The sequence below is a fragment of the Leucopleurus acutus genome (genome assembly GCF_964270905.1).
Source record: "Leucopleurus acutus genome assembly, chromosome: 9".
NCBI lineage: Eukaryota > Metazoa > Chordata > Mammalia > Artiodactyla > Delphinidae > Leucopleurus > Leucopleurus acutus.
In genome coordinates this window covers 89,785,949-89,811,028 of record NC_139144.1, presented here as the reverse complement: position 1 = coordinate 89,811,028, position 25,080 = coordinate 89,785,949, and the positions used below count along the sequence as shown (strand labels likewise).

Sequence of the window (25,080 nt, the reverse complement as noted above, 5' to 3'; positions counted from 1 at the left end):
GAAAAAACTCAATTTAACAATTTGCATGATAATGCACATGCCTCAGAAAAGGAAACAAATGAATTATATCAGGTTGCTATTGGGAATAAAGGGCAGTACATTTCTATTGAATACAGCAGAGAGTCCCCCATCACTGTACAACGGCCTATGTACCTTTTATGGTCAAGATGCATGTGCTTACAAAAAGGAAAAACAGAGACACCATGAAAATCACTTTGAACTTGGCCTGCAGGTTGTTTCTCTGCATCTTTGGATGTGGTTTTGTTTTGTTTTTTTTCATTACCATTATCAAATAGAAGGAAAAATCCCCAACTTGCATCGCAGCTGAGCCTACAGAGACGCATTTTGTCACAGGCCATTAATGTTCATCATTACACAGCTTAATGCAGTTGTCTGTTCCCTTTAGTGAACTCTGCATAGATTTATCTTTGACTAATGCAGCAGAGGCTAAGGGAAACTACAAAGGTCTCTGGATTTGTTTGCCTTTATGGGATAGCATTTTGAAAACATTCTGGGCCAAAGGGACTCTACAGAACTGGAGGTGGTAATATGTCTTTCTCCCATCACACTGGCTCTAATAGGTAATGGCTGTTCACAGGGATAAAGATCTGGGTACTCAGAGGCACCTTTGTTCAGTGGCAGAAAATTGTCCTTTTGGGACTGGAGCTCAGAAATCAGGAGAAAAACTGTATTCACAGACACACATTGTCTTACATACTCTGATTCCACAACCCTATCTTAGGCTCTGAAACTTCATTCATTCATTCCAACAAACATTAACTGAGACCTAGTATGTGTCAGGCACCATTCTAGGTGACAGGGCAATAACAGTGAACAAAAGAGACAAAAATCCTTGCCCCTGCACAATTTACATTCTTAGTGGGAGGAGACAGGCAATAAACCAGATAAAAGATACAGTACATAGATAGTGATAAGGGAAATGAAGAGCAAAACGTGGAGCACAGTACAATTTTAAACAGGATAGCCAGGGAGGGCTTCCCTGGGATGGTAACATCTGAGAAGAGCTCCAAAGGTATGAAGGTGGTGACTCACATGAATGGCTGGTGGAGGAACAGTAGTGCAAATGTGCTACTGTTCAAAGGTTCAAGGAAAAGTTCAAGGAGACCAATGCGGCTAGAGGGAGTGATCTACAGAGAGGGCTGTAGAAAACGTGCTCAGCATCAACTGGTAGGGGCAGATTATGTAGGGTCTTGTCAGCCGCTGTAAAGAATCCTGGTTTTTATTCTGCATCAATTTCTATTGCAGAGTTTTGAGCCAAAAGTGACATATTTTAACAGGATCACTATGGCTAAAAGAGAGGAGAGCAAGAGATCAAGCACGAGCCCAGTTAGGAGCCTACTTCACTAATCTTGGCAAGAGATGATGGTGGCATAGACCAGGGCAACTCACGATGGTGGCGAGCACTGGTTAGATTCTGCGTAATTTTAAGGAAAACCAATAGGATATGCTGATGGATGGCTTCTGGGTGTGAGAGAAAGACACGACTCCCAGATTTTTGGTCTGAACAACTGAAAGAATGGTGTTGCCATTTATCTAAGTGGGGAAGACTAAGGGGCAGCAGTTGGTGAACAGATGGTGTGAAATGTTGGGATCTCAGTTTTGGACATGTTAAAGCTGCGATTCCCATATGACACAGAAACAGAAATGTCAAGTAAGCTAAAAACATAATAAGGCTGGAGTTCACTGGAGCAGCCCAGGCTGGAGATATAAATTTGGGAGTCAACAGCTTTATATGGTATTTTAAGCTCTCGGAGGAGATGAGATCCACAAGGGAAATGAGTGTAGATCAAAAAGAGAAGGTGGCCAAGGACTAAAGCCTGGGTACCATAGGCTAAGAGGTCAGGTGGGTGAGGAAGAAACTCACAAGGAGCCAGTGAGGTGAGAGGAACACCGGAAGGGTGCATTGTCCTGGTAGAGAAGCCAGGAAAGTATTCTGAGGAGGAAGCAGCAATAGCCGCATCAGATATATGGACAGGGTTAGTAATACGTCAAAGCAGCTGGCCACAACAGTGGAGGCACTTTGTCCTAACCAGCAGGAAAAGTGTAGATCAGGAGAGAATGCACAGAAATGGAAAACTGAGGGTTATATTTGTCCCATGCTATCCCTTTTTCGATTTCAATTTCTCTATTACAAAAAAAAAAGAGGAAATTTTTAGTCTTACACATGTCATATTTTATTTTTGAGAATTGAGTATGTCTGTGAAATGTTTTGAGGACTTAGTAAAAGGCATAGGAAATCTCACTCTAAATAGAGTCCACTAATACATTTAGCACATCACCTGTTGCCATCTTGTATCTACTCCTTAGTAAGTCTTCCTGAGCAAGATTTTAAAAAAAAAAGAAAGAAAGAAAGAAAAAAATGCTGGTATTATTCTGCTTTCTCAGTAAGGCAGACATCATGTTACTTTTCCCCCCTTTGTTTTATATATGTATTTATTAATTTATTTTGAAGGAGAGAAGAAATGGGACAAAGAAATGAAGGAAGTGTCAAAAAGGCTCTCATTTGCTAAAAAATGTTAGAAACTATTATCCTAGACTAAATATCTGAGAACAGTCACTGAGTAAACTAATCCAACCCTTCAAAAATGAATGGCATATTGAGATAGGATTAAATGCCCTACTCAGAACTGCTCGAGGCAGTTCCCAAAGACACATAATCTCTATATCTAGTAATTTCTCTTTCTTCTTTTTGATTTCTCTGCAGCTTTTTAAAATAATTCTCTTCTCCTCTAAACATTCTTGCATGGTTTCCGTAACTGGCTTTGTCCTTTGCTGTCTGATCACTTCTCTCCATCCTCTTAGAACGTTCTAAGATTAAACTGACCTCAGCTTTCAACTACCTTCAAGGCTTAAACATCACCTCTATGCAGAGTACCACAGGGATTAAAGAGCTTGGATTTAAACATCACCAAGATTTCTGTTTGAATCTCACTGTAAAAATTACTAGTTGTGTGACCTACAGCAAACTACAAAAATCTTTCTGTGCCAGTTTCCGCATCTGTAAAATGTGGGTATTAGTATGACCTGCTTCAGAAAGTTTTTGTGAAGTTCTTGTGGAGGTTAGATGAGCTAATCCATGAAAGGTTCATCACTGAGAATGGCACAAACTGAGCATGCAAAAATTGTTGGCTATCACTGTGACTCCCAAATACAAATTCCCAGCTCCAGCCTCTTTTGATTTCAAGTTTAATTTCTGTTGCCGACTGGAAGTAGTCATTTGACTCCCTCAAACTCTTGGTGAACCAAAGACAAAATAATTAAGGGACATCAGAGGTTAGAGAAGATCTACTGTTGCATCATTAGTGATTCAATTATAGCAAACCATTCAATAAACGTTGGCCTTGGAGAGTGATGACTAAAATGGTCTTTCAGTAATGGAAATGGAACCTGAAATAGTAAGAAGATCTACAAGGGGTTTCACAATCTCTTTAGCCTCTTCCTCATACAACTATATTACTCCATCTTCTTTGCCTCTGGTCAAGTTTCATTCTTACAGCTTTTATTAACGGTACATTTACTCAGTCATCTCCATCAATGTCAAGGATCACTGGTCTAGAAAATGTCATATGGAACTTCAGAACCCCATGTTTCCAAGACATTTTCCTTTTCTAAAAAACTTGTATATAGTAATATCTTTTAAGTAACAAATCATTTCCATTTCAAATATTTTACCTTATTATTCTAAGAATTGTTTGGGAGGTAATACTAACAGGACACTTAGTACCCATACCTGTCCCTTCTCATCTATAAGAACATTCTAAAGTATGTTGTCACACCAAATTCCTGCTGGACCCGTAGCTCACTGTGTATTTTTTAATGGATCCTCTGTATTTCTTGTCAAAACATAAACCACCCAATAATCTACTTTTAAATATAACTTCTCACTGCCATCCAAATTCTCTTTTATTTCACAAATATATAGCTCCTAACCATAAACAGCTAACAAAATATACCCACGGGACCGGTAAAATGTGTATTTTACAACTTCTGTATGAGCTTTCCACATTCTTTGTAGCTATAATCTTTCTACTTTTGCCCAGAATAAGGGGGCAGAATGCCACCACGGCCCAGGTTTTGGAAGTAGTTCCTAAACTGTATAGAATTCCTCCTGCATTGCTCAATGACCGAACGCAGGAAGATGGGTCTGTGGTTCACTGTGATTTTGTGCTTCTTTCCCACCAACAGCAGCTCTTAAAGTAGTAATTCTCAGCGCCTCCCTGTGTGAGGCCACAGCTGCTCTGCAAACATGGAGCAACAGAGACTTGAGAACACACGTGTGAATTGGGCTGACCTCCGTTCTCCCTCGCTGGGATGCTCCTGAAGCCCTCTCCCCTACAGCAATCTCAGGTGCCCCTCCTAACCAGCCCCCACCCCCGACCCGGCAAATAGCCTGGCTGGATGGAATGGTGCACTGGGAAGCAAAGGAAAATTCATGCCAGGCAAATGTGAGCTCAAATCTATAATTTACCACGTGGTACTGTGTTCCATGACCTTGAGCCAATCACTCTGCCTCTTTCTCAGATTCCCGATTTTTCAAATCAAATGACTGTTACGAGATTTAAGACAAGGCGTGAAAAGTAGTTGGTACACACCAGGAGCTTAAAAAAATGAATCATGGCAGTCCCCTCCCTGCAGGCCGTGTGGCGAGCTTCTGCAGGTGGCAGCACAGCCCTGCTCATCTACTCTTCCCATCAAATTCTGCATTCAACTTCAATGAGGTGCTTACTGTGTATCCCCACAGAATAAAACTGGAACTGCGACTCCACATAAGGTAATCAGAAGGAACAAAGTTAAGAGAAGAAGAAGAAAAAAGAAACAGGAAAACGCTAAATTGCCCCCAAAGGTTTAATATTCTTCTGATTGGATGCTTTTAGAATTTGCAGAGTTCCACGAGGCCCATTCAGTAGGGAATTTATCTTGTCCATGGCTTATAGAGACCAACACAAAACAAAAACAACAGGCATTAAAGTGCTACATGCCTGTTATCAAGAGGTCTTTCACATAATATGGCAGAAACATTATCTTAGAGGGATAGGCATCTTTACGATCATTCCTGCTCCCCTTCCGTTTATTCTTTTTAAAAAATTATTGTAGTAAACATAGGCACACAGCTGTCTGTGTCTGTCTCCCTGTTCCCCTTCACCCTAGCTCACAGGCAGTAGTTTTCCCATATTCAACTTTGCTTGGAAAATACTCTGTAAAGAAATGACTGGAAACAAATTAGTCATTCTGCAGTTTATTGATTAAGCCACACTAAATCAGGGTCACACCGGGTGTGCTTTGGGGAAGGGAAGCAATCAATTCAAGGCTGCGAAAAAAATTAATGAAAACATGTGCAGAAGTTTCAGCCCTTTTTTACCTCGTTTTGAACATTCACGCTGTGAGTGCTGAACATATTGCCCAAGGGCAATAACAAACCCTACAACTGGAGAAGGGAAAGCATGTTATTAACTACATGATACTGAAGGTGGGTAGCAGACAGGTGTTAGCTTCTTGAGTTGTTGAGAAATGGATGCTAGGAAAAGAAGACTTATCCAGAGAGGAAGACAGTTCAGTCATACTTTATTACTTATTTCTGGAAAAATCCATGTAAATGAAAGCTGCAAAACAGGTAAATGGCCATTTCCCCATTTAAAGTAAAGCAAAGAGGGTTTCTCAGGAACCAAAGTTGTAGAATGCTCATACAATAAAAAGAACAGGGGCTTCCCTGGTGGTACAGTGGTTGAGAGTCTGCCTGCCGATGCAGGGGACACGGGTTCGTGCCCCGGTCCGGGAAGATCCCACATGCTGCGGAGGCGCTGGGCCCGTGAGCCATGGCCACTGAGCCTGCGCGTCCGGAGCCTGTGCTCCGCAACGGGAGAGGCCACAACAGTGAGAGGCCCGCGTACCGCAAAAAAAAAAAAAAAAAAAAAAGAAAGAAACAGGAAAGTGACTGCTAGCTTTCCTTAATGTAGCACCAAATGGTTAAGTCAGTGAGACCACGTGATCCTATTAGGTTACAATCTTCAGGGTGTGTGTGGGAACCACCTAGAGAGCCTATTTAACACGCGGATCCCCCATGCCATGCCCAGAGTTCCGAGTTAGCAGGTCCAAAGTAAGGACCAAGAATCCACACTTTTAATAAGCTCATCTGCTGATCTGTATGCAGGTGATTCTCGGAAGTCACTTTGACAAACACTGCAAAAGTATGAAATACAACCAAAATAAGCAATAATTTTTTGCTTTGGAAAAAAAAGAGACAGAAATGCAAATAACGATACAAAAGCATCATTTCCTCTTGGAACAAGGCTAGATGACAAGGCTCTTCGAGCATCCTTAATATTTATTCACTTAGTGAATGAATGAGTAAATATCCTCATAGTTAGGTAATAGTTACCATTTATTAAGTACTTATGTAACCCTCAACTTTGTTAAATAGAAAGATAAAGAAACCAAGATTAAACAACCTGCCCGATGTCACACAATCAAAAACATTGTGGAGCGAAGTCTACCCTACACCACAGTCTCAGTTCCTATGCACTTTGAAGAGTCAATGGCTAATGGTTTGAGGGCAGGTTTCCTAAGAGGGGAGAGCATAGTTGCTTCTGTCCTGGAGAAACCAGCCCCGATAATGGCCTTTTGCCCCATGTATCTTAATCAGAAAAAAAGCTTCCCAGAATTCTAGACACAGGACAGATGAAGGTAATCTCTGACCCGCTGGGATTCTGTAAAGCCCTAGAAATATACTGGGAGGGGTCATATGGCCTGTGAACAACTGGTTGCACATTCAAGCCACAGTCATGGACGAGCAAGGGCCAATGACCAAACAAGTCCATACCAGCACAATCTGGTGACGGTAATATGGACTCCCTGAACTTGACAGTCAAGGCTGTAGACTCACAGAGTCTTCACAGACGTGTGTGGATCTCTCCCTCTCTCTCACTGCCTTCTGCACGTGCCCTACACTCTAATAGGAAAGTCCCCCCACCGCAACTCCTAAGTACAATTCATCCTCCAGGTCTTAGTTAGGACATTTCTTCTTTTAGGAGGACTTCCCTGACTCTCAAAGAGGGGCGGGAGTGTTAGGCACATCTGATTTCTTCATATTGGCTTGCACAGGCCCAAGCACATACATGTACTGGTCTCCCTGAAGCAGCTCAAAGTGCCTAAAGGCAAAGACCATGACTTGATTTCTTCCGAAAGCTCAGACCAGTGCAGACCATTAAAAGATGCATTAAAAACCCCACACATCTCTTGGTTTCAAGTTTTTCCATGGAGGCTCAGTACCATTCAGCTACCCCCAAACATTGATTCCACACTCAACCAAGGCAGGGTCCACAGTGATGTCTCAAATAATAGTGCCAACTCTTATTAGATGAGAGGAAACTAACGAAACACACTCCCCCACAATAATATGCTCAGGAAATTGAAGATCATTTCTGCTTATAACTGTAATTTATATTAAAAGTATAATGACCCTCTATAGTGAAAATATATTTTCAAATTTGGAACATCACTGAAATTCAATTGTGTTTGTCAAGCAGGTTGGGATAGATTAATATAGAACTTACAGTGATGTTCAAGATCCATGCTAAAAAAAATGCTCTTAGTAACAAAATTCTAAGAACTTCTTAATAGCTATGAACGGCAGTCTCTTCTTAGGGGTGAATGTTAATTATGAGCAGAAAGAAATTGACGTCAGTGACTCTTTTGCTGGACTTCATTCATTATCATTAAGTTAATAAGAAGACAGAAGTGATCAGCAGATATGCAGTTGTGATCTCTGCAGTTGGCATGACAAGTTTTTGTTTCTTTTAAGCATGTCTCAGTTCCTAGAAGAAATGTCATTTTTTTAATAGATCTTTATTGGAGTATAATTGCTTCACAATACTGTGTTAGTTTCTGTTGCACTAACTAAAGTGAATCAGCCATATGCATACACATGTCCCCATATCCCCTCCCTCTTGAGCCTCCCTCCCACCCTCCCTATCCCACCCCTCTAGGTCATCACAAAGCACCAAGCCGATCTCCCTGTGCTATGCTGCTGCTTCCCACCAGCCAACTCTTTTACATTCGGTAGTGTATATATGTCAATGCTACTCTCACTTCACCCCAGCTTCGCCCTCCCACCCTGTGTCCTCAAGTCCATTCTCTATGTCTGCATCTTTTTTCCTGCCCTGCAACTAGGTCCATCAGTACCTTTTTTTTTTTTTTAGATTCCATATATATGCATTAGCATACAGTATTTGTTTTTCTCTTTCCGACTTACTTCACTCTGTATGACAGACTCTAGGTCCATCCACCACCTCACTACAAATGACTCAAAGAAATGTCATTTTAATATCTGCCACTTCTGATGATCTCCTTGGCTGTCTTTGTATCTTCACGGCACATGTTAAGTTATATGAATGAGCTTCTTTTCCCCCTAAATGTCATTTGTTATTTGAAATACTCTTCTGAATTCTTTTCAAGTCCCCAAATCAGAAATTCTCCACCACCACCACCCTCGATTTAATTCCTAAACCTGGAAATCAAAAGTAAAACACAGGTAAATATTATATAAAACTTTGAAAGAAATCACTAAAAAAACTGTACTACATAATTTTACAATATTCTAGTTGGTGTTAATTAATTGGGACATCTTATAGAGAGAGTCATGCCTGATTCAATTAGTTCAAGTAACTGTCATTCTTGTTATTTTTGGAAATATTTTCTACTAAAGGTGGAAACATTTTTAAACAGGTAGCTATCTAGAGGCTGCCTATCTTTTTCTTCCATAAGGTTCACTATAGCCCTCACGATGAATTTGTTTAATGTAAATGTGTCTGTAGAGAGAGTAATTCCATCTATATTCTGCTATCGTTTCATTTGCACCATTATTTTAATTAATGGGTCATTCATCATTTTACTAGATCTTTTTTGTATTTCAGGGGGCTACTGTTACCTTCTTAGTGCATGTATTTGGGATTTAAAAATAATTCTCATTATTCCAGTTACATACTTTGGATACTTTTCTACTGTTTCCAATCCCTAATTTCACTATTGTCTCTGCATAGGGAGAAAAGAAAGTAGCATATTCTACGTGCTAATATGAAAACCCCCAGAATGTTATCTTTGTCACTAAAGCTTAAAATTCAGCCCTTAATAATTTAAGTGTGGGCAATCTTTCTCCAACTCCTTCCATATTTCAATATAGGAGCCATATATCCTATTACTTTACCATGAATAAGCCCCAAGCAACAGGAAAAAGAGTTTGCTGGTCCCAGTACAGAGATAAGAAAGGGGCAGATATTCCACACATTCCCCCCACCCCACCTCAGTCTGCTTTAGATAACCAACAGCCTCCAAATGTTAAGGCCTCTCGGACCATTAAAAATGGTAATCCATTTAAACTATCAATTTTCAGTTTCTATGACAACAGCCTCTACAAATATCATTTATCCAGACCTTACTGTGTTTCAAGTACAATTCTAAGTAATTAATTTAGGTACATTGGCTTGTTTTCTAACAATCCGACTAAGCTAATGGCATTATTCCTACTTTGCAAATGAAGAAACTGACACTTACTGATGCTCAGTTACTAAAATGGGAATGGAACTTAGATGGCTTGACTCCAACACCTGAATCTCAACAGTATTTCTGCCTTCAGGGCTAAACTCACTCACAGCTCTCAGAATTCTAGTGAACTTAAGGCCCTCCTGTAAATTCCTACTAAGGCATATTCTTTCATGCAGGCTTGATTTTTTATAAACCCTTATTCACGCATGCATAGAACCAGTGCTGGAATGACAGAGATGGCCCAGTGCACTACTAGATTTCTTATTAAGAAAAAACTCCATATACTAGAAACCCTATTTTACGAGTCCCAAAGGGGAAAAAAACACATGTTATCTACGAGGAAATTCATTTCTTCCCATGACTGCCTATATCTTTCCTGACTAGATTCTTAATTACCTCCTATTCACCCTGACTTAACAAAACTGAATTCCTCCAGCCCTGAATTCTCTTCTGCCCCGGGCACTATGATGCCTTTACTCTCACACCATGCCAGTATAAAGACAAGAGCTCAGAACTGAGAACACCCCAACTCTCACGCATTTCTAGTTTGTTCACTTCAAGTTCTGTGCAGTTCAGAAACAGGGCAGTTGTTTTGAGAGTGACAACAGAAAAATGCTCAAAAAGTTGGGTTTCCTTATTCTCATCTGTCAGAAGAGAGGAAAATGGAGCTACAGAGGGAAGAAAATTCAGCTACACAGGGAAAGGTATTTGCTGAGATTTGGAGAGTTTACAAGCAATGACGGGATGTTTGCAGAGCTGAAGACCTGGGGGGCGGGGGGGAAGATTAGAGAAGGTATTTGCCCTGTTAACCTGCCAGAGGGGAACGAAAGTTCTAAAAGGTAAATGAATGGCTACGTTTGTGTGCAAACGAAACCAAAATAGTACAGAGCAGCCTTGTATACACTTCAAAAAATGACTTTGAGACACAATTTTATAAATGAAAGGGCGTGCTGGTATTAGCGGGCATTTTCAACTGTGACAGGCAAATACACTGAGAAACATTTGATCCTGGTAAAGTGCAGAGTCTTGCCTTGGCCTTTAGAAAAAAAAACTTCTGAAAGCTGGGTTATGGTTTTGGATTCCAAACCAATTCCATGTAATAGAGAATCTGAAAGTATAGTATCTACCTACAAATATAAAACATTATTATTGTTAAGATTAATGTTTTCCTTCCTCTCTGAAGTTTCCATAGAAGACACCCTCGGGCCCATCCAAATCTACAGGAAACACTACGTATAACTGGTCCATGATAGATGCAAATATATCACTTCAGGTTTCACTACTCTTAAAGGACACAATCTCACTCATTTTGCTCTCTTCCTAAAATTTACTCTAATTAGAAAATTAGAAAATAGTAAGCATTGTTATTTATAGTTTTAAATTTGTCAAGTTTCTTTGCCCTGGAGACTTTTACTCCTTGGTTTTCTTCTTTTCAACCAGGAAAAGCAGAGTTACTGTTTAAGTCCAAAAAGGGTCCACTTTCATATAGTGCCTGGCCTGTGAGTTTTTAAGATAATGTCACAAAAGCTATTTTTATCTTTGTATCTGTAAGTGAAAATCAGGATTATGAATGAGAGTTTGGAGAACGGAGGGACAGTCAAAATTCTAATTAAAAAAAGTAAAAATAGGGCTTCCCTGGTGGTGCGGTGGTTGAGAGTCCTCCTGCCGATGCAGGGGACACGGGTTCGTGCCCTGGTCCAGGAAGATCCCACATGCCGCAGAACGGCTAGGCCCGTGAGCCATGGCCACTGAGCCTGCGTGTCCGGAGCCTGTGCTCCGCAACGGGAGAGGCCACGGCAGTGAGAGGCCCGCGTACCGCAATAAAAAACAAAAACAAAAACAAAAACAAAAAAAATTAAAAATAGGCAATTGCTCTGAGGCCAACAGACAATGAGGCACTGAAGGCCATTGGTCCTGGGGCTGCTTTTCCCTTGTCGGCCGCCACCCTGTCTCCACTTCTCTCTTGTTACGTCTCCTTCCTGAATCCTCTCTCACTCTTCCCCCACTGTTCCCCCTTCTCTCTGCATCCATGTCACTCTTTTCTTTCTCTTTAATTTCCCTTTGTTACTTTCCACTCCTCCCATTGCTCCATTCCCTCTAAGTGGCTTGAATGCAACTACAATGTTTTTGGGTTTTTTTAAAACAATTGTTGTGTTTATTAAAAAAGTGCTACAATCTCTATATTATGTTAAAGACAAATTTAATAGCTTATATTTCTCTACGAACAAAAAAAGAAAAACCTGCATTTTACCCATATGTAGCCTTCAATTTCTTTGGAAGTAATCAGAAGAAGAAACTCTCCACCAATGTCCCACTTATCTTCATTAAAGATACACTGTACCTTTAGGCTGTTTGTGAATGTACTCACAATTCACTCCCTCCCCATACATATACATTTCACAAAATACATCCTTATATTCTGAGTACTTATGCTGGTAGCTTTTCACCTACACTAAGACTATTAACTGTGGATGCCATAGGGAGAATGGCAGTTATAAACCATCAACGTTATAGCCAAATTACCCAGAAAAGGAAACCAACCAGTTTTTCTGTTTATCTCTAAGCTAATAAAGAGAACTGACTTACCAAATAACATCTGCCTACTAGAGTTTTGGAGTTACAACGTAAGGTCCTTGTGGGCAATTCTGGTATCAGACAGAAGTCCTCAGAGTAATATTTAAAATCATCCTATTCAGTGAACAAGCAATCTGTATCTTCATATTATGGTTTAATGCTATGAGGCTAAATCATACTATAAGTGATCCAAAGCCTATTTCTATTAGAGTCAACAATCCCTTTCTTATGATAATGCAATAATTTTTCAGACTAATGAATCATGATGTTTTTCTGAAAATGTTCAATTCAAAACAAACACAGAATCTGTAGTGCTAAGAGACTATAGGTGTTGATTTTTTAATCATTTTGTTTTAATTTTTCGAAGATATATCATCCTTTTCCTCAACATTTATTCAAGTTTGAATGAAAAGTTCCTGCTTCAGTTCAGAGTTTTGATCTTCTTGGCCGTGATGTGTTCCTTGGCCGAAAGAAACCCTAATGAGACTAAGTCTCCACGCACGCTGTCAATCATCGATATCAAATGCTGGGAGTGAGGAGAAAGTGACTTTTTATTACAGAACTCTGAGGCCCTCTTTGGGGAGAAAAAGGGGGAAATGTGGTGAATGACTTCCTTCACTTTTCCTTCTTTCTCACATGGGGAGTACTTAGAACATATTCAAAGAAATTTTTATGGTCATAATAATTAAATCAGCAAAGAAACACCCTCTCTTCTTTTTTTCTTGCTTTGGGGACACATAAGAAACGTCCACTCCAGAAATCAAATGGACCAATCTCAACACTAAGAAAGCTTTATTCATAAGCTAAAATGAGAAACTTCTTCCTACCGTAGGATAAAACAACACAGAAAATAAGAATATGACTCCTGGCTTTTCTCCCTCTTTGAATTTCTTGTACTACAGTTATTTTACATATTAGAGTCAATTCCCCCAAACAGTAAATATCCAGCAGGGTAGGTTATTCATTATATTTATGATAAGAAAACTATTCCCGACTTGGGGTCCAACACAGTATCAGAAGTCGGCCAGAATTATTAGTATAAAATCTTAATATAAGACTCACTTCCCCGTTCCAAGGCATAATTACTGTAGTAAGGGACCTTGAAATGGCCACTCCATTAGTTTTAAGTGGTATTAATTAGGATTTATAATTTAGATCCTGTGTAACAACACACAGACACAAACACTGACCGGGTAAAGTTTTGGCTCTTTCTCTAAGAAATTACCAATTTGAAGATTAAAAATATGACTAAGTAGTCTTAAAGGGCACACTTTTCATTCTAGAAAGGACATAAGCAACCTCAAGTTGCTGCCAGTGTGAGGAACAACTGAGCTTAAAGCTCCATTTCACAAATTAAATTCTGGCTGCATTTTAACTTCAAGACTTTTTTTTCCTTCACAGTGCCAGGAATACATTCCAGAGCCAATGTTCTCAAGTGAAAACATACAGTATTTAGACAAGCAGTAATTCGCTAGTAATGTTTCCACATAATTATTTCACACACGATTGCTAATCACGCCACGTGAGGGAAATCTCTAAGCCAGGGAATATATCTTGGCCATAAAATTAAATTATCAAACTGATAAATAAAGGAAAAACAGTCCAATAAAAGACTCATTCTAAGCTGGTTCAGAGTATTAAAAATGTCTGTTTTAGATACTTACAAAAGGGTAGCAATCTGGAACATTACCAAATCTTAGAAATATAAACACTTCCTTTCTCTTATCCCTGAAATGTTTAGCTGAAATTATTTTTCCCCAAAGTAGTGATACAATATTCAATAATTCCCCAGTCACTTACCATCAAACCTCTAAGGACTAAGGTCTTAAAAAATTATCTCATGAGGTCAGTTCCAATAGTTTCCCCACCAAACCACATTCTCGCTCTTAATACCCTCTCAGGCCACTAATGGGCAGCGAGGGAGGTAGGTTAGAGCAACACCAGAGCTTCTGAGGGCATCCTCTTGCTGAGAAGCAAGGCATTACACTCAAAGCACCTCCACTTCCCACCTCTTGCTCAAAAGGAAAGGAACAGAAGGTGGTGATTCACAGTTATTAGTGAGGTTCACACAGAGGAAAGCCAGAGAAACACTCAGCGCAGGCACACCTCTCCCTGCCTTCTTCAGAAACACAAATGAGCATGGAAGAAGTCAAGTGATAAATAATCTTTAGTGGGAAAAAAGTAATGCTTCACACATGGCAGGATGTGGCAGAGCATGTTACAGAGCCAGCCCGTGAAAGGCTTAGCTAGGAAATTAATTCCAGTTGGCTGGATATGAACCCTGTCACATATATTGAAAACTAGATGAAACATAACTAAACATAATGATAAAGAGCAATGAAAGTGGCGCTGGAAAAGTAATCATGAAGCTTCAGGCTTGTTTAATGATTTTGTCAATATCTGGAGAGGAGGAATTCCACGGAACCAGAAGAAACCTCAGGGGGAGTTTTGCAAACCTTAGGAAGAAATTATACAAAGGGTTTGAAAATATCAGTATTTTTTAAAAGGAGAGAGGGTACTATTTTAAAATAATAAGCTCAAGAAAATGCTAAGCTAAATTTTAAACCTTAAAATTATTTTCCTTTATGAGTGGTATACTGAGACTTACACCACGACAAAAAAAAGTCCACTCAATATTCACTGCAATCCACCACAGAGAAAAATCACTCATTTCTTTCTCTTCCTGATATTTAAGGCAGGCGATGGAAAGCACAGGTATATTAGGAGAAATGAATTAAGAAAAATTAAATACTTCTATTGCTTTCCTTTCATAAATTGTTTCTGGTATTGTTTCCCCACAACTTCAAGTTTTTAACTGCTCCTCAAGCAAAATACAGTTGACTTTTGAACAACCCGGGCTTGAACAGTGCGGGTCCACTTACACATGGATGCTTTTCAATAGTAAATACTACAGTACTAAATGGCCTGAGGATGGCTGGCTCCCAGAAGGCAGAGGAACCTGGATGCAGAGGGCTGACTGTAAGTTAGAGGCGGATTAAACTCCACGTTGTTGAAGGGTCAGCTGTGTTCAACCAGCTGTTCACATTCTTTTTAGAAAAGTATAAACACTAAATGAACAAGTGAATTTTAAAAATCTGAAGAAGAATGGATATATGTATAACTGACTCATTTTGCTGTATACCTGAAACTAACACAATATTGTAAATCAACCATACTCCAATATAAAATAAAAATTAAATTTTAAAAAAATTAATAAAGTTTCTGAATCAAACTGCTAATCATTTACTCAAACTTTTCCAAATAAACATACAGATGTGTCGACGCTTCCTCATATAAGAGTTAGGGTTAGCAAGATGATACAAACAAATGGTCTGGGTATGTTAGAATTGCTTTCCTCTCCTCTTCTGGCTCCTGCTCTATCATGCTGCTTTAAAATAAGGAACAAGGAATGTACCATATACATTAAGAGATATATGCGTTTAAAGTCAATTTGTAATAGCAATATGAAGACTAGAATATTTGAGAATATGATACTTGTCATATCTCATTGAAAAAAACAAGAGCTCACAATGGCAGGAGTCACTGGAGAAATAATGTAATGCCACGAAATACATGGAGATGCATGCTTTCCAGAAGATAATGCCAACAGAGAATGTTCATAAAGAAGCTATTCCTGTAAGTAGCACAAGGGTTCTTGAAAGTTTTCATTTCACTTCATATCAAGATTCAAAGCTAATAGGGAGATCACAATGTTCTATTCTAAAAACACCCAAGTGCTAATTCTTTCCTGCAATAGAGACATCCCTAATCTGTGTACAGAAATTTTCTTTCACATAAATTAAATTTTATTTTAAATACGCTTGAAAATTTACCTTGGGTAAATTTATATAATAAAAATTCTTAAGTTATGCAAATAATTACACCTAATTAACCAGTTAAATTCATAAAGTTTTCTTCTAAGTCAGCCCAACTATTTTCAGATGCTTATCTTTTAGAAGCAAAACTAAGAGAAGGGTATAGTGATGAGACTAGGCCACCATGACAAAGCACTCTGAGGTTCTGCTCTTGCTGGCCTGCAATGTCTCTGGGACCCAGAGCTAGTCATATTGTGTCTTTTACTCTTCATTTTTTTTTTAACAGAAAAATCCTTTTTACTAAGCCAGCAGGAGAATTATGGTTATGAACTACTTCCGTGGAAGAGCCCTAGAGCCTGGGAAACCTCCTATTTTAAGGGTTTTGAATAGAGGCACACCCTTGAAATACAGAGTAGGAGGTAAGGGCTCTGGGGTACTTTTGCCTGGGCTTTAATCCTGGCCCTTCTATTTGCAATAGGGTGATCTTGGTCAAAACACATCAACTCTCTAGGCCTCAGGTTCCTTACCTATAAAATAAGGATAATAATAATCCCTACCACATAGAGTTGCAGTGAAGAATGAATTAGATATATAGGTTAAAGCATTTAAAACATAGCTGGGGATATCACTAGGGCTCAATAATTTTAGTTATTTCTATTATCATTTACTTGAGACCTTTACGATAGACAAGCAGATTGCAAAAGTGATACCCAGAACGTATGCTTAGATGATCAATCTCATCCCACATTACCCTAACATTCCTAGAATTCAGAATGTTTCAAAACGATTATTTACTTTTTTATATATAACCTGAAATACAAGGATCCAAGATGTATACTCATTATTCTTTCTGGGTACAAGTAGGAAACAATATTAGTGTTCCAGAAATGCAATGTTTGCATGGCATCAAACTTTTGGTGGCAAACTGGATGTGAGCAATGCTACCAAAATCACTAGGACTGCATCAATAAACTGACTCCTTAGGACTTCAGTGAGTTTTCTTGGACTTTGCTGTGATAACGAGCATAGACAGCATTGATCCATTAAGGACCACGCCTGCTGCCTTAATGCCTTCCCTCAAGTAATTCAATCATGTTTGTTTGGGAGAGACTTTGAGTTATCTTAGGGACAGTCAAACACCACCTTTCTCAGGATATGCTAATATATTTAAATTACAGAGGGGCTTCCTGATTGCATTAGAAATGCATCTGTCTTCCCCTTCTTGTCTGCGCAGAGGGCATGCCACAGGCTTCATCACAACCAAATGCAAACTTCTTCTAGGCTGGGGTTGCTAATTATATTTAGAAGAACAACTGGTTTCTTTCTCAGTAGTTATTCACTATCCACCAAATAATATCTGAAACAAGTGTAGCACATATAAACATGTTTCATCCAACCCCCAGGTAAATCCCTATGTGGATGTTTAATACAAGAATGGGTTTGGTAGAGAGTCTAAAAGCCTGAGAAGAAACTAAAAGGAAAAGTAAATTGAAAATTTAGAAATATCAAGGCCTATTTTTCAGAGAAAGTAGAAAAAAGGAAATGAGATATAACTAATATTTGGAAGAAAAAATATCTAGCTCCCAGCAGTGCAGTTCACTTAAATTGCTAGAAAGGTTTCAAAATGGCAGCAGAGGCTCCCTTCCTCTCCCCAGTCCAAACCATGAATAAAACTTCCTGCAGACTCTCCAAAGCCTATAACAAAATGCTCCTAACATTTACATCTGTAATGGTTTTTCTCCTCGAGAAAAGAGAAAATATGGGGAAATAAAAATTTTGACAGCCTTTGTGATGTTCAGTAAGTTGGAAGGATGTTTGCAAACTTCAAACCGGAGAGACTTGTTGTCGCACCTTTTCTGACAGGCGACTTTAAACAAATGTCTCACATAGGAAGTACCTGTGGTGTGTGTGCTTGGGTTTGGGGAGGGGAGGAGAGAAAGCGCTTTATGTGCTGTCATGGGAAATTATCGGTCTACCTTAAGGAGTTTTACAGATGATCATTTTAAATCAAACACAGGCAGCCTCTCAGCTAACAAAAGCACTAAAGATAGCAAAAGAGGTGACTTTCTCTCTGCTTCATCCTCATCTCTACAATGACCTAAATAAGAATAAGTTCTCCTTAAATAACTTTACCACAAAACATATTTGGAAATTTTATAATTTATCTCTGGATATCAAATAGATATCCAAGCAAAGATCTTAAGTTTGGGCTTCCCTGGTGGCGCAGTGGTTGAGAGTCCGCCTGCCGATGCAGGAGACACGGGTTCGTGCCCCGGTCCGGGAGGATCCCACGTGTTGTGGAGCGGCTGGGCCCGTAAGCCATGGATGCTGAGCCTGTGCATCTGGAGCCTGTGCTCCGCAGCGGGAGAGGCCACAAGAGTGAGAGGCCCGCATACCGCAAAAAAAAAAAAAAAAAAATCTTAAGTTTGAATACAATGCAACTCCCTTTCTCATCCTTATTCTGCTCCTTCTTCCCAAACATCACTAGTAATTGTAGATGTTACCATTTTCCCACGATAAGGAAGTTATTTTTCTATTCTATCATTTTCACTGGGTGTGGGTATATTAATTTCAAAATAAGACTGTGTCCTGCCCTGAGCCATCCCAAGATGATGTGTTAAGTGCTATAACGAAAATATGTCTGAAGCAAGATAACTTAAAAAATTCAAAAGGAAATCTCAAAACATTCAAAAGGAAACTCAACTCACATCTTGCAAGGGCAGGTGAGTGTAAGACCAGTGAAAGTTCATAGAGAAGACCAGACATGGCTGAATCTGAAACAATAAAGTGTATGCCAGATAATGAAAATGAGTGGAAGGTAGGCATGGGTGGGTAGATTTTGGATAGAAATAAATAAATGTGGGTACTAGCATGACAGACCTAGGGAAAGGAAAGGTCTAGTGAGGGTCTAAAGTATAAAAGGTGAGTGTAAGAGCTGTACGGATAAGGTCAAGAAGGACTTATACTCTACAAAAAGTCATTCCGACTGCAGTAGCAGACAACAGGAAATCACAAAGAAGAGGGAAGCAGCACAATCATTCTGGTAGAGGCATGGAAGACAGATTAGAGAAGTTTAAATTTGGAGTAATGGGAACCAATTAGAAAGCTGAGAGAGTAAAGCAATGGCAACAGGTATGGGAAGGAGAGAATGGATATGAGACATAATTATGAAGCAGAAGTGACAAAAAATGAATGACAGCGCATGAGTCAGGTAAGGAGGATAAGAGCTTTCTAAGTGGATGCCAAGATTTTTTTGGTCTGGATCACCAAAGAGCTGGAGGCATCCATCTCTCAGGACAGGCAATAAAGGAAGATTAGAAGCAGAAGATTTGGCATAGGACGTAGGTATGCATAGGGGAGTAGAGGTTGGGGATGGAAAATTTAGACAGATAATTATTAGTAGTTCAGTTTTAGACCCGAACCTGCTTCCCGGACCTTTGGAGACAGTTCGGTTTGGAGATACCGTTTTGAAAGTTATAGCTGAAAATACTGAATGGGTGAGATAATGGCAGAGTAAGCAAAGAAGAGTGTAGGAAGGCTCCGTGGAGAACATGTGTTGCGTGAGCAGGTAGAGAGAAGGGAAACTTAACAAGCCTGAGAACGATGATCTGAAGAGGAACAAGAGGCCAGAGACGGTGGTGACAGAGAAGCAAAGAAGGAAAAGATTGAAATACAAAAGCAGGATCAGTTGTGTAAACCAGTAATGAAATCAGGTAAGACAAGGCTGAAAAATACCCTTGAGATTTGGCACTGAGACGGTGACGGGTCTGGGTCAAGAGTGTGCAAATGAATGGGCAGGGAGGGAAAGAAATGAAGAGCACAGCATATACCTGAACAGCTCAGTAGTAAGGAAACAGGAAACTTAAGTGATAGGCTGGGGATGGGGGCGGGGGCTGTGGGTGATATGCAGGATTAAGAAAAGAGATTTTATAAAATGGGAGAGGTTGAGCATATCTATGGGTCCCAGGGAAGAAGCCAGTAGGGAGGAAATGACTGAAGACAGAGAAGTGATAGGAGCTAACAAAAAGAACAAGATCCCAGAGGGCATGGAGGGAAATGGGACTAAGGCTAGAGGAGAAACTGCCTCTGAAAAAGGAAAGGCCACACAAAGAGATGTACCTCTACAACAAATAAATGCCTAAGAGTAAATAGGAAAAATTAAGGAAATTTAGCACTGGTGGGATAATGGACTTCTTTGTCACGGATCTTCTTCTATTCTCAAATTACTACAATGCTTTAATAAGGAACAAAGGCAAGGACCATGTCTGGCACACGTGAATCGCTCAATAAATATTTGTTGAAAAAAAGGAGTAAATGAATAAAAAGTAATGAACAGAAAAATATGATTCAATTGAAGAATTTTCCATGAAATTTCAGTTTTTTAAGTACATTCAACTCCTAGTGAATGTCGGGAGTTGCATCTTGGAAAATCAACACATCAATCAAAAATATGTAAAAGAGAAAATGTAATGAATTAAGGCTTATAAAGAATAGGGCTTCCAACTTTCAGAGAAGGATGTTGGGTCCTTTTTATTCTTCAGTGAAATCCTCATTTCAATTTTCTTGAAAGCTTCAAAATAAGAAGGAAGTGTAGCTTCACTCAGATGCATTTTCGAGCACCGATGCACCTCTATCAAACCCGCTCAGCATTTCTAATTTCACTTGAAAGAATCGATTTAGTAGCCTCTTTTCATACAATTTTCTTTGCTATCCTTATTTCCACTCTGACATTTAAAAAATAAATAAAATACCCAAACGAGATATTGATGGCTTTGCTGATGCCAGCACCCCAAGCACACTGGGCACAGCAAGAGAGCTGCCCGGGGGTGGCAGGCATCTCTGCTGACAGGGAGTTCTCGTGGCCACAGGAGAGGCTGCAGATGGATTAAAACTCAGAAAACAAAGTGGCTATGACAAACGTGACTGGACAGAATATACTATATTCTAATAACCGAGTAGCTAAAGTGAAGGCAATGAATAACGGTAATTAACAATAAGCTCAAGATAGTATAAAGAGGTTAAAAACACGTATCTTTTAATAAGCAAGAATTAAAATGCAAGACTCCAAGACCTACTAAAAGAATACTTAATATCGATCAAGTTTATTTTGTGCTTTTAAAACTTGCCTACCCGCTTGCCAATGACTCATTTGCTCAAAACATTTTTACTGACTGTCCGTTATGGACCAGAACCACATGATTTACCTCCTCTCTACAGTTATGGTAGAGCCTCTCAGCTGGGCCTCAGCCTGCTCATTGCTTGCTGTGATATTCCTACGTATTAATATTTGCCTAAGAATGCTGACTTAAGTTGCCAACTATCTTTCTGTGAGAAAGATAATTCTTAATTCTGGGTTATATGACTTTTTACTTTTCTTAGTGTTGAAATTCTTGTTCTTTATTAAAACTGGCAAATTATGTTGGTTCTAATTATTTTTTCACTGACTGATTCATAAATCCCAAAGTCTGGGAAATACAGAGTCAATTAATTTTATCTTCCCAGGCTTTTACTTCCAAGGACACAGTATATATTCATTATCTAAGTAGTCTGGCTTCTGGGCACCCTGGCTCACCACCTAGCCCACCTAGCTAGACCACGCCCCAGCTGTCCCCACAATCTCTTACTTGCGTGGGTGGCTCCTTGGTCCCACAAGATAGGAAAGCAAAAGATTTCTTGAAAAGTTGTTTTGAAGGAGTTTAAATTGTAAGCAGGTCTTCGGACCATAAAATCCTAAAAAGTTCTCATTTACTCCAAAACAGTAATTAAATATTGTGTTTTTATAACTGCAAATTTCAGTGGTATACTGGTACAGTGACTGACATAAAGAAACCAACTACTGCTACTACTTCCAAAAAGATGGTAACTGACACAGACATAATGTTACACCAAAGAAGCCAGACACCAAAGAGGACTTATTGTAGTATTCCATTCAGATGAAGTTCAAGCAAAACCCATCTATCTACAACCAAAGAAATAAGAACAATGACTACCTATGAGGGATGGCTATCAACCGTCAATAGGAGGAAATCTTCTGGGGCACCGCAAATGATCTATATCAGTGTTTCATATATTGACCTCGGTCATGGTTACATTTTGGGACACATATGTAAAAATGCATACAAATATATGAAAATATATATGTAAGGATTTCGACACATTAATGTATTAGGTTGGCCGAAAAGTTAGTTCTGGTTTTTCTGTAAGATGTTCAGAAAAACCTGAACGACCTTTTTGGCCAACCCAATATGTCATATCCCAATAAGAATGAAAAAGAAAAAAAAAAAGAAGATTAGCTTTCAAAATACTTACAGATTTTGAATTCATAGAGCCCAATTAAGTAAAATACTTCAATATGCTTTCACTAAGGAGCAATATTCTAGAAACTTTCTGGCATTACACCTTTTTCTTCTTCCTACGCGCCAAATACTTTCTTACCTATTTACAAGGCGGTAGCTTACAGGAATAGGCTTTAAAGAATACTCAATGAGTTTAATAATAATAATCACTAAGTAATTAAACTTCTCCCAGGAGTACTGAAAACTACTCACTCAAGGACATCAAAAACTCCAGTATCTATTTCAATTGCAAAAGAAAAAAAGGGCAAACCCAGCATTTCCAAGTTCAAAACCAATGCTCTTACCAAAACATTAAATTAAGGTAATTAAAAATTAAACCTTCTCTTATGGTACTTCCACCTTAATTCTTTAAATCTGGTTGTTCTTGCTTCTCTTGCTTGAATCAAAGAACACTCCTCTCTCACTTATTAAATAACAAAGTCTCAAAAAAATACTGTGCTTAGTTTGAGGCTTCTTTTTGTTTGTTTGTTTTGAATTACAAAAGGAAAATTAAAAGGGCTTCTTGACCATGAAATGGAAAATATTTCACTTGCTGTACGACGTGTTTAAAAAAAAATAGTAGGCGGTATTAATAATTAAATGTTCAAATGACAATTACTGAATGTAAGAAAGTTGATAATGACCAAGCAAGAACCCTATAACAAAGTATGCAAAGCAGAAATAAGAGAACAAAACGGATGCGGGGAGGAGGTGTTCTCTGAGAAGCAAAGGAAAGGGTAAAATAAAATACAGAGAAACAGTGTATAGCCAACACCCAGAAGGAATATAAGTTATTAAAGGGAGAGACCACGTTTTTCCTCTAGGTATTCCTATGTTATTTTTGACACCAAATTACATTATCAATTTAGGTTTCAAAATCAGATGTAAATGGGCCTCCAGCTGGACGGAAACCTATTTCATTGAACGCTGAATAAGCATATATTGGCTACTGCAGTCCAAGACAAATACATGTTCAGAATACATAAAAAGCAACACACCGATGATGTAAACATTTTGCTCTGAGAGGAATCTCCTCTACAGTCTTTCATATGTACGCTTCCAATAATTTTAATTGATCATTAGAAAATTTAATTCATAATGAGAAGAAAATCTGCAACTAGAATATCAGCTTAAATCTAGGTCAAAATCATGGCAGCAGTCATGATGATTTTAGGTTTACTTGAAAATATAGTTTTAGTCCCATATTAGCTTTACAGCAGAAGCAAGCATGCCTTCTTTTTGCCTTAAGAGTCACTGTAAGGGTTAACTTATAATCACATGTACCAGTTACTGGCACAAGGGGAAAAAAAAAGGAAAATACAAAAACAGGAGCAGAGAAGAAAAAAAGACAGACAGTAGAAGGAACTCCATTGTAGAGACTCTAATAATTGCTCTATGTACAGTCATGGTCTGAGTGTCTCTCTTACTCTGTGTCAGAAAGAAGAAAGTCAAAGCTGTAATGACACAGCCTTGGTCAACTAGGCCTTGACCTGGTCAGTGATAATCATGAGCACTAAACTGAAACATAAAAAAGGAATCCAAATGAGCAGGATTGGAAGAAACACTTCCATCCAGAGTTCTGAAGCTGCAGAGTATATTATAAAGAATTCCAATCATATATTTAAAGAATGTTGACCTCACAATTCAGCATCTTGTTAACTGCATCTTTTGATTAAGCATCTCTAGGAACGATACTGTCTTCCAAGGAAAACTTCCCTATTTTTGAATTGCCTGACTCATTAGAAAATTCTCATTATGTAGAGTCAAATCTCTCTACCATCCAACCAACTAACTAGCTCTAATCCAGATTTAGAAAACAACAAAAAACAAAACCACTTTATTTCTTTTAAGTGGCACATATATTTGATATTAGATATCAAATCCTCTGTTTTTCACTAAGATTTTCAGTTCTTCCTCCTGTTTCTCATAAGGACCGGCCTACCCTTTTCTGCTAAGTAGACTGGCTTCTCTTACCTCTCTTCACATTGTTGCTGAAATGTGCATTGACATGTTGGCTGGAACCGTGACTGACCCTCCAATTTACTCCATTAATATAAAATTGCCAGTTAGTTGCAATCAGTGTTCGGGCATATATCACACAACATATTTTGAAAATACAAAAGTAAGAGAAAGCTTAGAAAAAAAATTTATAATCTCCAAACGTTACTTAGTTTGAAGACTAAAAGCATTTAACATTTATTATATAAATTCCAAAGCAGTGACCCAAATGTGGGGTTTGAAATCTAAATATACTGCCACTCAAGTGCTTCACAGGCCTTCACAGGTCAAACAGTTTGAAAAGATAGCAATATTTTTCATAATTCTGAGGACAAGGAAAAAACCATTGTGTTTCATAAAAATGCGATAAGACAGCAAAATTTCCTCCCATGCGTGAATAATGTATGACCTACAATGTTATTTGCTAGACTGTCTAATCACCAGCATCTTTCAAAATGTCTATATAAGCTTTAGCTCATTAAGAACAAACATGTATCGGTATAAAAATATCACATACCTGTGAACACTCAGACTAATATTCTGCCAAATGCCAATGCACACATCAAACTGACATGGGTGGGCCAACTTTTGTGCATTTCTCAAGGATAAAAAATATTCGGAAAAGAAATACAGAATTACTTCACTCTATGACATTCATGCTAACTCCAATAATCAAAAACACACACGCACGCTATCTACCTATCAATCTATCTACCTAGGTAGATAAATATTACTATTAATCTATCTACCTACGTGATTAATTATAAATTAATTATAAATTAATTAATATTATATTGTAT

At 38.7% G+C, this 25,080-nt stretch overlaps 1 protein-coding gene across 4 annotated transcripts in view; it reads right to left on the bottom strand.

Moving 5' to 3' along the window:
- The window catches only part of EXOC4 (exocyst complex component 4), a gene marked incomplete at its 5' end in the record, with an annotated part of 817,732 nt that overhangs the window by 399,196 nt on the left and 393,456 nt on the right, over positions 1-25,080 (bottom strand). Inside the window, 2 exons of one of the 4 annotated variants that reach the window (XM_082846392.1) lie at positions 21,855-21,906; positions 24,798-24,878. The exons of 2 other annotated variants lie outside the window; for them this stretch is intronic. In XM_082846392.1, coding sequence (XP_082702518.1) covers positions 21,903-21,906; positions 24,798-24,878 — 85 coding nt within the window. In that variant the 3' untranslated portion in view covers positions 21,855-21,902. Of the gene's footprint in view, positions 1-21,854; positions 21,907-24,546; positions 24,879-25,080 lie in introns of those variants that run through there. One more of the 4 variants, XM_082846391.1, reaches the window with a different exon arrangement.